At 38.7% G+C, this 14329-nt stretch overlaps 3 protein-coding genes and 1 long non-coding RNA gene across 4 annotated transcripts; 2 read left to right on the top strand and 2 right to left on the bottom strand.

Moving 5' to 3' along the window:
- Positions 1-222: 222 nt before the first annotated feature.
- Positions 223-2625, top strand: LOC113282860 (pentatricopeptide repeat-containing protein At4g14190, chloroplastic-like). Its single transcript, XM_026531965.1, has 2 exons — positions 223-1312; positions 1408-2625. The coding sequence occupies exons 1-2, from the start codon at positions 956-958 to the stop codon at positions 2563-2565; spliced, it is 1515 nt and encodes a 504-aa protein (XP_026387750.1). The 5' UTR covers positions 223-955; the 3' UTR covers positions 2566-2625.
- On the bottom strand, positions 2545-8159 carry LOC113282859 (protein PRD1-like). The gene is made up of 10 exons (XM_026531964.1): positions 7925-8159; positions 7538-7652; positions 6973-7082; positions 6725-6888; positions 6194-6505; positions 5094-6063; positions 4304-5015; positions 3941-4221; positions 3164-3818; positions 2545-2945 (listed from the first exon to the last, which is right to left on the bottom strand). Exons 1-10 carry the CDS (start codon positions 8005-8007, stop codon positions 2715-2717), a joined length of 3633 nt encoding a protein of 1210 aa, XP_026387749.1. The 5' UTR covers positions 8008-8159; the 3' UTR covers positions 2545-2714.
- Positions 5990-6919, top strand: LOC113282861. Its single transcript, XR_003327205.1, has 3 exons — positions 5990-6132; positions 6246-6512; positions 6681-6919. It is a non-coding gene; the product is annotated as an uncharacterized LOC113282861 (long non-coding RNA).
- A 294-nt stretch (positions 8160-8453) lies between the features above and the next one.
- Positions 8454-14098, bottom strand: LOC113282857 (protein transport protein SEC23-like). Its single transcript, XM_026531963.1, has 12 exons — positions 13093-14098; positions 12803-12976; positions 12479-12640; positions 11724-11866; positions 11327-11402; positions 11040-11212; positions 10859-10940; positions 10598-10675; positions 10051-10212; positions 9672-9935; positions 9046-9150; positions 8454-8916 (listed from the first exon to the last, which is right to left on the bottom strand). Exons 1-12 carry the CDS (start codon positions 13864-13866, stop codon positions 8770-8772), a joined length of 2340 nt encoding a protein of 779 aa, XP_026387748.1. The 5' UTR covers positions 13867-14098; the 3' UTR covers positions 8454-8769.
- Between the last annotated feature and the right edge of the window lie 231 nt (positions 14099-14329).

Below are 14329 nucleotides of genomic sequence, written 5' to 3'. Positions count from 1 at the left end.
AAGCAATGAAGGTGGTGAGATCTTCTTCCCGTTCTGCTGACGAGATATTACCAATCGAAATGTTTTCCCTCCCAGTTTTACTATCCAAAGCCTTTCTCTGTGATGATAACAAGTTTTATTTTTCTGACAAGAGAGAAAGAATTTTGTATTTAATCATCTTTGCCTGCATCGGTTTGTAGATCGGCTTGTGGATCCTCTTGAAGGCCAAAGGATGTACGAGAAAACCTTCATAGATTAACCGATATGTATGATATTTATTATGATTAAAATAGGGAACCAGTATCTGAGGTGATGTTTCTGAGAGTAAATATCGTCCAAGAGATGTTTGTGATTTCATCAGACAAGGTGTGAATGATGGCGATTTGGGATAAAGAGGGTTAAGGTACACAAACATTAAAAAATCCGCAGGTGATTTGCAACCAGGAGATGCAACAAGATGAATATATATCTCTAGATCTAAGAAATGTAACCAGATAACAAAAAATAACTAAACTACAAAAGGCACGATGCTTTGAGAACTTGTGGAGACTTACAGGATGCAAGGAGGAGGAGATTCCAGGAACTCAACTTATTAGATTGTTACCTACTCAACCAGACACGATCTGGAAACTGAAGTGGTGTGAAGAGTACAAGCCGTCCTATTCCATCAACTGTGTAGATAATCCTATTCAACCTGCATCCAATTGAAAGACCATCTTGATTTAATTTAGTATTAGCTGCCTGGTAAACAATCAAGATCAGAAGTTGGTGGCTTAATGGCAAATCGTTTGCATAATTTGTTGACTCGGTGAAGCCCGATTTGCAGAGCTCTCTCAGGAGAGAGAATTAAATGTTCATTCAAAAGAGTTGGCAATGGCATTGTCCTCGAAAACCATTTCAGAAGAGGACATCATAATTTCTTCCTAAGAAGTAAGACCTCCAAATTGTCTTTCTCACTGAAAAACAGCAAACCCCCATGAACTCAATTGCTGTTTCATTTACTTTCATCCAAACCCTATTAAACAACAGCATTTGGTGCAAAACCCTAATACTAAAAACCCCACCTTTGAAATTACACACAAGAAATTTCCAATGTTTCTCTTCTTTATCATCTCCAAAACCTTACATTAAACCCTACAACCAAACCCAAGAAAAAGACTCCATAAAACAGAAAACCCAAACTCAAAAGCTGACAGATTTAGTGAATAAGCTCAACCAAGAGGAATCAAACCCTCTGCAAATCCTCAGAGATGAAGGAGATTGGAGCAAAGATGAGTTCTGGACTGTTATTAGGTTTCTCAAAGAAACCTCTCAGTATAATCAAATTCTTCAGGTATACATACCCTTTTCTTTGCTTGTTTATAAATTGATTAAATTTGTTCAATTTTTTACTTTGTAGAGAACTTAGGGGTGAATGAATGTGTTTAGGTGTTTGAATTATGGAAGAACATAGAGAAAACCCGAATCGATGAAGTCAATTATGAGAAGATTATAGTGTTGTTAGGGCAAGCAGGTCTTATGGAAAAAGCTGTCACTCTTTTGCAAGAAATGAAGGGTCATGGTTTTGGTGCATCTTTGAGAGTTTACAGTTGCATGATTCATGGACTTGCCCGCAGAGGGGACTTCGAAAATGCGTTAATCTTTTTGAAGGAGATGGTGGAAGAAAGTGGTGTGAAACCAGGAGTTGAAACTTATAATGGGCTTCTTCAAGCTTATGGGAATTATCGAATGTATGATGAGATGGGTAAGTGTGTGAAAAGGATGGAGTCGGAAGGTTGTGTACCTGAGGGTGTTACTTATAATTTGCTCATTGTGGAGTTTGCAAAAGGTGGACTGCTCAAAAGAATGGAACGAGCTTATCGAACTATGCAGTCAAAGCGGCTGGATTTGAAAGCTTCGACTTTGTTTGCAATGCTTGAGGCGTATACAGATTTGGGAATGGTAGAGGAGATGGAGAAGATATATCGCAGGGCTTTGAACACGAGGATCTCTTTTGGCGAAAGTTTGATTAGAAAAATAGCTGGAGTTTACATTAAAAACTTCATGTTTTCTCGGTTAGATGATTTTGGAATTGATATGGCTTCAAGATATGGGAAGAAGGATCTTATTTGGTGTCTTCGGCTTCTTTCTCCGGACTGTCTTCTTAGTAAAAAAGGCATGGAGTCCATTGTTCGGGAGATGGAAACAGCTAAATTTCCATGGAATATAACAACTATGAATATTATGGCACTCGCGTATCTGAAGATGAAAGATATGAGGCAGCTGGATGTACTGCTGTCGCAAGTTCAAGCAAGGGGTGTCAAACCTGATATTGTTACTGTGGGAGTTTTATGTGATGCTGCTGTAATCGGCTTTCATGTGTCTGGGGTTGTTGATTTATGGAGGCGGATGGGCTTCTTAGACAAAAAGGTGGAAATGAACACTGATCCATTGGTTCTAACTGCTTTTGGGAAGGGTTATTTTCTGAGTAGTTGTGAAGTAATGTACACTTCTGCAGAACCAGAAGAAAGAGAAAAGAGATCCTGGACTTATCGCGATTTCATCGACTTGGTATCCAAACACAAATCAATAAATTCCAGTCATTAAAATTAGAGTTATCAAGATTTATTCAAGATGTTACAGCGATAGGTTTGGGTTTGAACTGATTGTTCGTAAAATTTGACTCAATATTGCAAGGAACCATATACTGATATACAAGTGATAAATTATTTCTATTACACTGTCTGTGCTCATTGTTACTCTCTTCTAGATGCATCCTGAAAAAACATTTCTATTTCGTCCAACAACCTTCTATTCCTAGATTGGACTCCCCTGGAAATCTCGCTTGTTGATGTGTCAGAGGAAATTAACCGGATTAGCAGCCGACGTACTTTGTCTAGGTCATCGGGGACAGCAACTACCATCTCAGAATGATTTTCTGTAATGATCTCTTCCGAACACTGTGTGTAATCGTGTTGCCTGCAAGCCTGCAATATCACGGGGAAAAAAAATTAGTTTAGTACCTGTAATGTTCAAGTGTTTATATGAAATTGTATGCAGTTACTGCATAATAGAAAGTGGCTAGAAAAATTTGTGAGAAATCAAGCCTTGAAAAAGGATGCTTCATCGGTTTGTAAAATTTTCTGGTGTTTGTAGATGATTAGATACTTCAACAAAAGAATGAAACACATCCTGGAACTCTCACCTGGAAGACGTTATTTAGGCCATCTATCTGCTCTGTCTTCAGGTAGTCTGATATCAACAGTGCTCGGAATAACTGTACCATTTCTTCAGTGACATTATTAGCTGAAAGGTTTTTAACTATACCAGAAATGCATGAACAATTGAACACAGATCTCATCCAACGAGGCACGGGATCTAGTCTTAGTAATGCAACTGCTACATGGCTTGCAGCCTTGTGTTGATTTGTGAACAGTTTTGACGCCAAACTTGGAGCTGCCAGTGATAAAGCCAGTTCTTCCACAATCAGCCTGCACCATTTACTATCTTCGATCACTCTTGGTTTCCCCCATCCCAAGATTGTTGATAAACAAAGTCCACAATTAATAGCTACTCTCACGTCATTATCAAATACCAAGCCTTCCAGAACAGCCATGACAGATTTTAGGTATTTATTGGAGCAATTTAACTCATCACATGTTTTACTTCTCTGATCTGAAATTCTGCTCAACAGTTCCAACAAGCAATTTGAAGCAAGTAACTTCACCAACGGAGTACCAAAATGTAGTAGCCTGCATAAATCATGGCACTGGATGCAGATCATATGAAGTGGCATTGCTGCGCCAGAAGGCTCGAGATTACTTTTCCAGCCAAGAGTCCCTTCTGGGAGAGCATGCATACTGAACGGAAACAAGGTTAGTGCCAGAATGATGAAAAAGATCAACGTATTTCTTCACAAAATGAGTAAGCAAACAAAAGAATGCGCACTTCAAATTTGATTATTAACCGGAACAAGACTAACCTTTTCAAAGAGCACAAATACAATAGAAGCACAAATATTAGAGTCTCCCCAATCCCTGTACTCTCATCATGGTCAACTAGAGCTGGACCTTTCGAGCAGGCTGTGTAGATGATATTGTCGACTGCAGAGATCAAGGGTGTATTGACAAGTATGGCAAGCGAAGCTTCTTTGAATGCTTCCATGGTGGAGAGGTGAAGGACTTGAGAAAGAATTCCTATCACTAGGAGCCCTTCTTGTTTACAGGTACCTTCTGCCAATGTTGGGATTAAGACTTCCAGCAACTTCACAAGTATAGTGATGACTCAGTTAGCAACTTTACATTTCTTACTAAAATGGATCAAAGAGGGCTTTGAGACAATTTACCTTCGTGGTAAGCAGAAGCCAAATTTCGTGGTCTGAGAGTAGTTCAGGTTTTACTGTGCGTAGAATGTTGAAGATCAGAAGTGCGCAAGTGAAGAAGATCTCGTGTGAAGAATTGTAACTTGAGATGCAACACAAACTGTGGAGTGCATGTCCAATTCCATGCACGCACAATTGATCTGAGGCATCTGGGGAGATGTTTATGATTAGTACCATGAGATTCAGTACTGATGTGGTGTTCTCTACTTGACATTCTTCCTTTTGCAGCTGCGTCAACAAAGAAACTAGCAGTCTTGCTGCGAAGTTGTCTTCTGCTGCAACCAACTCTGCAAAAAAATTCACATCTACTTTCCCATTCTGGTTGCCAGGTACAGTTATGTGGGCACCATATGGGCAGGTTAATCTGCTGAAATTCAAGATCTGACTAAGCATAGGTGCAGTGACTTTTTCTTGTTGAAACAACCATTTTACTGCCACTGGGTGAATTTTTGAAGAAAGAAGATCCCACTCTTTGTCTATTAGATAGAACACGAGCTTTTCAGCCTCTGGACTATATGGAACCTGGTAACTCGTTTTAGCTTTACCCCTATATAGTGCATATAAGTTTATGAATTGGATCCATATCATTGAATTGACAACCCCGGAGAGAAAATTGCTTTGGTTGACAAGAATATATTGCTCCAAAGAAGCCAGTACCTGCTTTTCATCCGCAAGTCTGCAAGAAGATCGGAAATGACAAGAATCAGCAACTGATAATATGATAAAAAAGAACATTAGGATTCTAAATTTATACCTCTCATCATATAAAGAGGCGGTATATAATATTAGGAGAACTGCAGATTGGCAGGAAAGCAAGTCTAAATCATGGCCACTCTTCTGCCCGAGCAGAAAAAGCAAGTCCTGAGGATCTGATGGGAGGTGTGGAGCTGCATCTCTGATGGGTTGGCCAGATTCATCCCCGAAAGCCCAATCGACTACTGAACTGAGCATCAGATATACTCTGCATTTCATCTTCTCTGTTGGAAATAACCCCATGCAACCATAGGACAAGCTAAACCAAGCTGATGAAGCCAAAACTTCGGTGAACTTCGTAGCTTGCTGATCAGATCCCTGGAGCAATATCATGTGAAAAGTTTCTAGTATTCCTAAAATGACGTCTTCCTCCTCCACATCATCTAAAACTCTTCGCAGCCAAGGTAATAGATGGTTCTCACATAAGTCTATGGTACAGCTCATTGACTCTGCAGAGTTCGACACATCATCTCTCTCTTCACTACTGAATGCGTGAGTTTCTTTCAACAGATATAAAGCATACAAAAGAAGATGGTTAGGATGTTTCTGGTGTTCACAAAGACAGGATAAGATTGCATTTCTAGTGGCTTCTTTGGCTGTCGCTAGGAGAGTTGTAATTCCTTCAGAAGATGGACATTGCAGGATAGACCCAAAGATTGAGCAAGCCAACGTGAAGGTCTCTGGAAGCATACCCATATCACCATTGGTATGTCTCTTGAACATACCTGTCAGGAGCAAAGCCAGCTCTTCAAGTTGAGAACTTGAGACTGTTCCTGGACTGTTCGAGATACAAGTCCAAATAAGCTTCAATGTATGAGATTGGACTGGATGAAAAGGCACTTCAGATACATAATGCAAAACAGGAACCAGAGTTGAAAACCCGATAACAAGCCTTTGGTTGAATTGATTCTCAGCCACTGATAGAAGACCTAGAACCCTGAGGCAAGAAATGACTGCTGGATCTTTGTACCCTGCTACGAATAATGAGACTGGTATTAGCCAACTAAGAAGAGTTTCAAAGTCTGCTTAACTATTGACAGGTGGGTAGTTACAAAAATTAATGCATGCAACTCTTCCAGTATGTAGTGCAAAGTTACTTACCCGATAATCTGAGTATTTCAAACACGTAATCGGCAATGTTTTCTTCTACCAGGATTGCTGCACTACTGGTGTTGTGGCCTTCCCTTGACAAGCAATGAAAAATCAAGTCTAGTGTGCCAATCTGGACTTGCGTGTCAGAAGAAAGAAGTGGGCCTTTTATGGCTTCAGCAAATAAGTTCGTCATAGTATTATAATCTGCCGTAGGTCCTGTTGCTTGCATGAAGTTATCTTCTTCTCCAGAACTCCTCCAAGTGTTGTCGTTTGCAAACGCGCTCTCGAAGTACCCCCTTTGAGCTAATACTGTCAGCAGCGCTGAAAGGTAAAATTGTCTTTTGTTACTAAGATAGGAGAGAATGCATAGATTTTATAGGCGCATAAGAAACACATGCAAGAGAGTCCAGTTATTTCATACTGCAGCTGATTCTTGGTAAGTTTGAACGGTGCTCAGGTAGTACTGACAATTCTGAGTTGATCTTATCCTTCTCAGGTAAGGTAATGGAGAAGCTATCTGTGAGGAGATGTAAAACGAACCTATACAGTTTGTACGAACTTCATCACTTTGAGTCTTCATGAGTGCTTCCAGTGATAAACTCAAGAGTTTGGGGCAGTAGACAAGTAAATCCTCTGGATCATCTCCAGCTTGTAATAAAAATACTTTGAACAAAACAAACAGGATTTCTCCACGAATCTCTTCGCTGTGGTAAAATTACAAGAAGATATTACTATATCTTTGATGCATGGTTTAAACATTCCATTCAAATGCAAAATGCTGAGTTTACCTTGGCAACTGAAGACCATTGACAAGGTTAGAAATGAGAGCTCCTCTATCTTTGACGTGGACTGAAAGATCATTTTTCTGATTACTTAAGAGAACCCCAAAACAGTGTAGCTGCAGTAAAGAGAGGGAGGAGTTGGTGTCAACTGACCACATTGCAAACTACAGTACAGGGCATGCTAGGAATAAGATTGTAATCATCCAGTGTGTGGTAGGGGCAGTTGACCCCCCCTCTGGGAATGGGCTACAGTATCATTTTACTTTACTCTAAGCCTAAGGCCTATAGAGAAAGCGTGTAAAGAGAGTGCAAACATAATTTGGGCGCACAAATTACCAAAACCAATTTGGTTGAAATTTTTCATTTCCCGCCATTAATCTAAATTTTGAATTTCCAATTTCAACATTGAAATTTCAAACCTAAAACGACAACGCAATCGAAACTTAATAAACATTGTCGATCAAAATTAACTTCAAATTGAACGAAAACAATAAAAAATCAACCATAGAAGTAAGGAATTCTGTAATTTTGTATAGAATCCAGTGATTTTGAGGGATTTGTTTTCACTAACCATGTAGATCTGGCGACGACTCCAAGCTAACGAACCCGAAGAGAGAAAATCAGAAATCCTGACAATGAATTCACGAGAAACAGACCGATAACCCTCACCACCGTCATCATCAACACTATCCCCTCCACCACCACCACCACCAGCATAATCAGATTTACATAGAACCGAAATCAAATCAATAGTTTGATTCGCAACAGGTTCATCATCAAAATTAGATAAAACAGATGTAAGTGGATTAATAATTAGATGAATATGAAAAGAAAGAAGTTTATTTAAGAAAACAGTCGATGATGAAATAGCTTGAGATAGTTGTGAAAGTGCATAAGATATGTGAATTAATGGTGAATTAGGGCTTGAAATTAGATTAACAAAACATAATATACATACACTTCCTCCTTGTTTTGTTTCAATTCGTAGTGATGATCTATGACCTTGTGAACACGAATTATTACTTCTATCATCATCTTCATTTTCTACTGAATCAAATTCTTCTTCTATAAGATCTTCTTCTTCTTCCCGGTTTGAATATGTGTAAATGTAAGGATTTCCTCTTCGAATTCCTTCTCTTCTTCTTTTCAGAATCATTTTTTCTTTCTCTGATTCACAAGTTTGAGGAGAGAGAGAGAAGCTGAAGTTATGTTAGTTTTGGAAGGTCGCTGAGGCAAATTTAACGGTGTAAATCGGATGCATTTTAGCCGAGTCAGAAAAACTGTACGCCGTCTGACTGACTTTTATAGACCGGGGCTGCTGGGCATTTACACCTTGTTTGTTTGGGTCTGACTCGCAATTTGAATCCGACTCGGATGTCATATTTGGGCACATCAAACTCAATGCTACTAATGGGGTACCGGATTCCACCGGACGGTACCAAAATGCAGTATCCAAAAGAAACAAACATAATGAGCCAGACGAGTCAGAAGAAACAAACAATGTGCTTAGACCGCTATATTAGAATCAATCTGTTACTGAAGAAAAACTTGTTTTGATTAGTTGAATTTTTTATCTAATTCACTTGAACTTAATGGAATTGAACAAGGCTGAAAAAATTGAGGACACAAATCGTGACTGACAGATGCAATTATCTGATCACCATATAAAGGCCTCCTACATCGGCCAATTAAAAAAAGAGAAACAGAAGTGGGGGAAAGACTGAAAAATCTCACTCCCAAAAAGTATTTCCACCACATTGAGATCCCAAAAACAAATTCTATATAAACTCTTTTCTAATATGCTTACGACTGCACTGCCAGCCTCTGGAGATGCTCAAAGAACACTTGTAGACTGACATCATCCGTGAAAATTACATCTGAACCAGCAGCAACATCATGTTGGGAGTTGTATGTAGCTGACGGGTTCAATCTCGCCAACAAGAACCTTGCCTGAAACAGAGAGAGAATGTACAGTGTGAAAACAGATCCTGGAGTTTAGCTGCACCCATTACCATGGAAGATGAGTATAGAGAGAAAAGTAACAACAATTTATCAACAAGACATGGATGAAATACAGACCTGGGAGCCATGCTGATCACAAACCACCAGTCTTGGGACGGGATATCTCTCGTGGACGATATATTGTGCTTCCTCTTGAGGAGCTTGCAGAAATTGGGCAAATGCCTGCAGAACAGATAGAAGGATAAGAGAAACATTATGATCACCAACATGACAACAGCATTAAGCTTACTCATTTTTGTAAGATTAGCACTCCAAAGCGAAACACATCACGCCAACTTGCTAATGGAACATAAACAGACTAAAATTTCTTGGGGAAAAAAAATTCAATCTATGCATGCATTTTGTAAGACCTCTAAGTTCAGTTTCAGAAAGAACACAAGAATATTTTGTTGGAAAAAGAAAGTATGACCAAATTTGCAAACAGATTTTGCATTTCTCTTCTGTTATGTTTAATTGCATTTCTCTTCTGTTATGTTTAATTAACTGTTCTTTACGTGTTAATTGCGTCCTGAAACTCTAATCAGAAGAGCATGTTTTTTTCTAAATGCACTGATATGCTTATACTTGAGAACGGTGAGAGTAAATGGTTGACAGTTGTTTTGGTTTTTGGAGAACTCGGACGTCACTGAATCAGATGAGTAACCACTTGATAGAAAAAATCTTCAGCATGATATAGGGAATACCTGGTGTTCTGGCTGATGATGGTACCCAGAGTTACGCCACTGAGCTATAGTCATCCCATGGAAGACAACCACGCTGAAATATGCATCCAACAAGAGGATCCTATCGGCAGCAATAGAAGATACATCGAGCAATGCCGGTGTAGCTCCCATGTTAAATGAATAAGAAAGAAGTGATGGTTGAATCATGACCACAGAATTTTTAATACACTCCCGGTTTAACAACATACGGAAATAAGCTGTCTCGTCAGGACTGTTGTTGAAGACCTGTATAAGAGTTTTGAAAGAAAAAATTCAGAGAGATGTTGCTGTACAACGAATGCTTAATCGCCTTCATTTAAAGATCATAATTAATTTACAAAAAAAACCTTCCATGAGTCACCTGTACAAACTGCGAGCGCCTCAGGTTAAACATGAACTGCGGAAATATTGAGAAAGAAGGATTTAATGTAAAAGAAGTCGGGTCATCCTTCCTGTAGTCACCAAATCTGGAACAGAGACGTATAAGAGATCGATCTATCCATCTCGTCGCATCGAACTCTTCCTACAGAGAGAAAAAGAAGTGTGATTTTAAACTTATGTCGGAAAAAATAATAGATGCATACAAACTATTAAAGGAAAACACTTCTAATTTGACAATTGAATTGGTTCTTGTTCCACAGAAAAGGTACGAATCAACCAGATTAGCTATTAGCAAAACCAACACGTACCCAAACAGTAACTAGCCTAATCAACTATAACCTTCTGATTGTTATTCAGGTTGAATATTTGACTTCAACATTTCCAGTCTATCCTGGTGTATATGTTTGGAAATGATGGACTAGATAATCTTGACAGGTATGGAAACATGAGAACCTAGTGTGAAAACCCTAATCAATATTTAGCATAAGCACCACCAAACAACAAAATCAATTACAACTGATAAGTACCTCCATCTCCATTTTAAGAGAAGTTAACCTTGCCATGATAACTGCAGCAGCCTCTTGGTCAAATCCTTCTACCAATTCCTGTAAAGACAATAATTCTTAGGATCAAAAGAATAAACAATGATATTACAAAGATAACTTCGAGAAATTAAGAAGAACAGTAATCAAGACAAGCAACAACATACAGAACTTAGAAGCATGCGAAAAATAAAAGTTTCAAGGCCAAAAAGTGTTAACTGAAGCCTTGAAATTCTTGCACCTTACCTCTGTACTAACAGCACTATCGACCCACTTTCTTGTAACTGTAGTCACACGTAGCCTCAATTGACCCTCAGGATTCTGATAACTACAGTCATACATGAGATGCAGTCAACACTAAGTAGGAAACATAAACAAGCATAGAAATACATGAACAACAGCTCCTTGATGAAAACACTTGGTGTACCTTGTTAGAAACTGTAGGTACAATTGGGGATTTGCAGTTCCTTGTGGGTTTGATCGATCAGTTGGTGAAACATCAAAGAAAACTGTAAAGCATGTAGTCTTGTCCAGGCCACAGATCTTCCATGATGTTGTGTTTCCCTGCCCAATGACCGTATCGGAAACTGCTGGCCCTTTCTGCAAAACTTGGCGTAATCAGTTAAGGTTGTCTTGCCATTAAGAAAATTAGTTTGAATTCCAGATAGAAAAAACATGTTCTTAATATCATATCCAAAAAGAGCAGATCACAACCTTCTCCAAAGATGTGCAAGGTCCGATGATTCCCTGGATTTTGATTTCCTTCGAACAACTGATCTCGAGGTTCCCACTGTGATAATGCACAGAGGTTATTATAATAACATAAAGGATAAACAAAACAACTCCCAAGCTCCATAATGTCCAGCAGAAAGATGAAAGAATAGCCAAAAACTAAAGAACTTAAAAGGAAGAAATATTGAAAATCAAAAAACAAAGGAAAAAGATTGGTTGTTCACTTGGCTATACTACTCATTGAGGGATCATCAGAGAAAGTTTCACTCTTAATTGAGTTCAATCATGCTCTTCCAGCAAAAATTATAACGAATAACATAAAATATCTCCAGGCACTTTCTCAGACAGGCAATCGGTGTATCATTCAGAGAAAACTCACTTGAAAGAAAGGCCAAGTGATTGTTCTCCCTCCTCAAACATGCGTTTGAAGGAGTCTTTAAATACAGAATGTCCAAAGCTTTCAGCCAAAACAACAAGGCCGCCCGTTCTCTCAACAGCAACTTTCATCTCTGCAACCCCGACCTGATAAACAATTATAATCAAAATGTTATGTATGACATTCGAACTAAAAATCATCTTTCAGCTATATAGAAGTAGAAGTATTCAACCATGTCGAGTGAAATTAAACATATATATTCCAAGGCTTCTGATGTACCGCATAAACCTATTCCCAGAAGTTTTTTTTGGATATAATCAAACATCTCATGTGATACCCAGAAATTATTATTTTTTGGATATAATCTAATAAATAGACGAGATTAAAATCAGGACACCGCAACTCCACAAGTTAAAGTGTCAACGCATAGAATCCATTTTAAGAACTACAACTAAAGAACCATATCTTATCAAATGAAGCAATCTGTTGGGGGGGAAAACTAAACAATGGAGAGGACCAATTATTATTTACCGAAAGATATGGGAGAAGAACACAGGTACCATTAACTACCTTCTTAAACACTAAACATAGATGAAATTATAGAACATGATAATTCTGTTTCCATTAATAAAGCAAATATGTAAAAAACTTAGACATAAGTAAAGTAAAGACCAGCTGCTTGTGTACAAGTGTTTATTACTCGCAGGTAGCCAAAAAATTAAATACTAGAAGATAGTCACAGGAATGCGGCAACAAACCTGATCAAGTGCAGAAGCATAAAGGTCTAAAACGTGTCCCTGAGTAACAAGCTGTTTGGCGAGATTTTCATAAAACTTGACAGCTTTACGGAAATGTGGTGCTGCATCCTTGTCAAGATCTTTGTGTGAACGCACTGGTTCAGACAACTCTTTTGACACAATCTGTTGACCACAAAAGTTGTAACGTTAATGATTATCAGCAAAATGTTGCTTAAACATTGGGAAATTTTACATTTGAGTTCACTCAGTACTCAGAATATAGAATCCAAGTTCCAAAATTCATTTGATCATAACACGCACACAAGGAGGATTTATAAGACTTACAGTGCCAGGGCCTTCAGTACATGGCCCACCGACTAATGCAATAATGCGCGCACCAGTTCCAGGCAAGCAAGCTCCTAACAGACCCACTGCAACACTTAGCGCTACACCTGTGCATCGTGCTGCTCGGTGACCTGGTTGAACTGGCCATTGATCTGGTTGCAATTCGTCCAATACCTGAAATTCAAATATTAACAACAATTAACCACTACAATCAAACCACATTTCTTCCAAATTAACCCAAAAGAAGTTTTTCCATAACCTACAAATCTAGCTGTCAAAAATTGACTTACTGAATTAAGGGTGTATTCGCAATCAGATGCAGGCAACAAGAATCGACTAACACCCGCATTGGCCACAACCCCATTACCAACAGCCCCCCTTTGAGGAAATCCAGGACCCCCAGGAGCAGCTCCTCTTTGAGCTGAAAGACTTAAACCCAATTGATCCAAAATCTGTTCTTTGGTAATCTCTTTTGTACCACGAAAAACATACACTTTAGACAGATCCGCAAACCCTAACTCATGTACTTGAACTTGTGTACCAAACGATACAAACCCAACCAAAGCATGCTCAGGCAACAACCCAATTGCTCTTTTCAAAGCCGATTTCACAAAATCAAGCTCTTCTTCAATCAAACACGTATCTAGTACAAACAAAAACACAGGTGGTGGAGCAGACCCAGACGCAGGATCATTAGGGTTTTGTTGAAATTGTTGTTGGAGATTATATTCAACAGTGGTATATTGAGGGTATAGTTCAGCGGGAACATTCTGTTCAGAAATGGATGAATAATGAGGTGGGAATTGATTTCTCTGGAAACAAAATGGACAGATCCATATTTTAACAATAAAATCAACACGACAATAGGGATTTAAGATGCATGAACACGATTTACATCTTAATGGTAAATAAGGAAGATTAGGTATATCCTTATGATGCCAGATCGGTGAAATTGAAGCTGCGATTGGAATCACACATTTACTTGCTTCAACTTTAGATCTCGGCCAAACATTCCATGACATACGTACTCCATCAATTCCTTCTCCATCCATCTCTCCTGCCATCTCTTCGACAAATCAAATCAAAATTGAATTACAAATTATTTTTTTCTGATTTTTTTTTGTTTTTTGAGTTTTGAATTTGAAGGAATTGTAGGGTTTCTCCTTTGATCTGTTTAATGGGGAGGATGAAGAAGGCGACCCCTTGACGGAGATGGGAAGGGGTCACCGGAGGTAAACTCGATTAGGGAAGAAGAAGAAGGTGAGAAAGAGAGAGAGAGGATCAGAGAAATTATGAAGAGAAAATAAAAGACAGATTTCGACTTCAAGGGCACACCTTGGAAATCGCTGGAGTTTTTTACTATTCATATGGTCGATTTTTGGGTAGCGGTAATTTCTTCTGTGGAATTTTTGGTAGCGGATGTTATTTCATGTAGGATTCGGATGTGGAAGTTGTATTTGCAGGAGGAGTAGGTTTTCTTTTCCGTTTTTGATTGGATGGATGATGCTATCACACAGGTTTTTTTGG

Source organism: Papaver somniferum, chromosome 5 (genome assembly GCF_003573695.1).
Source record: "Papaver somniferum cultivar HN1 chromosome 5, ASM357369v1, whole genome shotgun sequence".
NCBI lineage: Eukaryota > Viridiplantae > Streptophyta > Magnoliopsida > Ranunculales > Papaveraceae > Papaver > Papaver somniferum.
The sequence above is the reverse complement of the archived record's forward strand: the minus strand, read 5'-3'. Positions and strand labels throughout refer to the sequence as shown.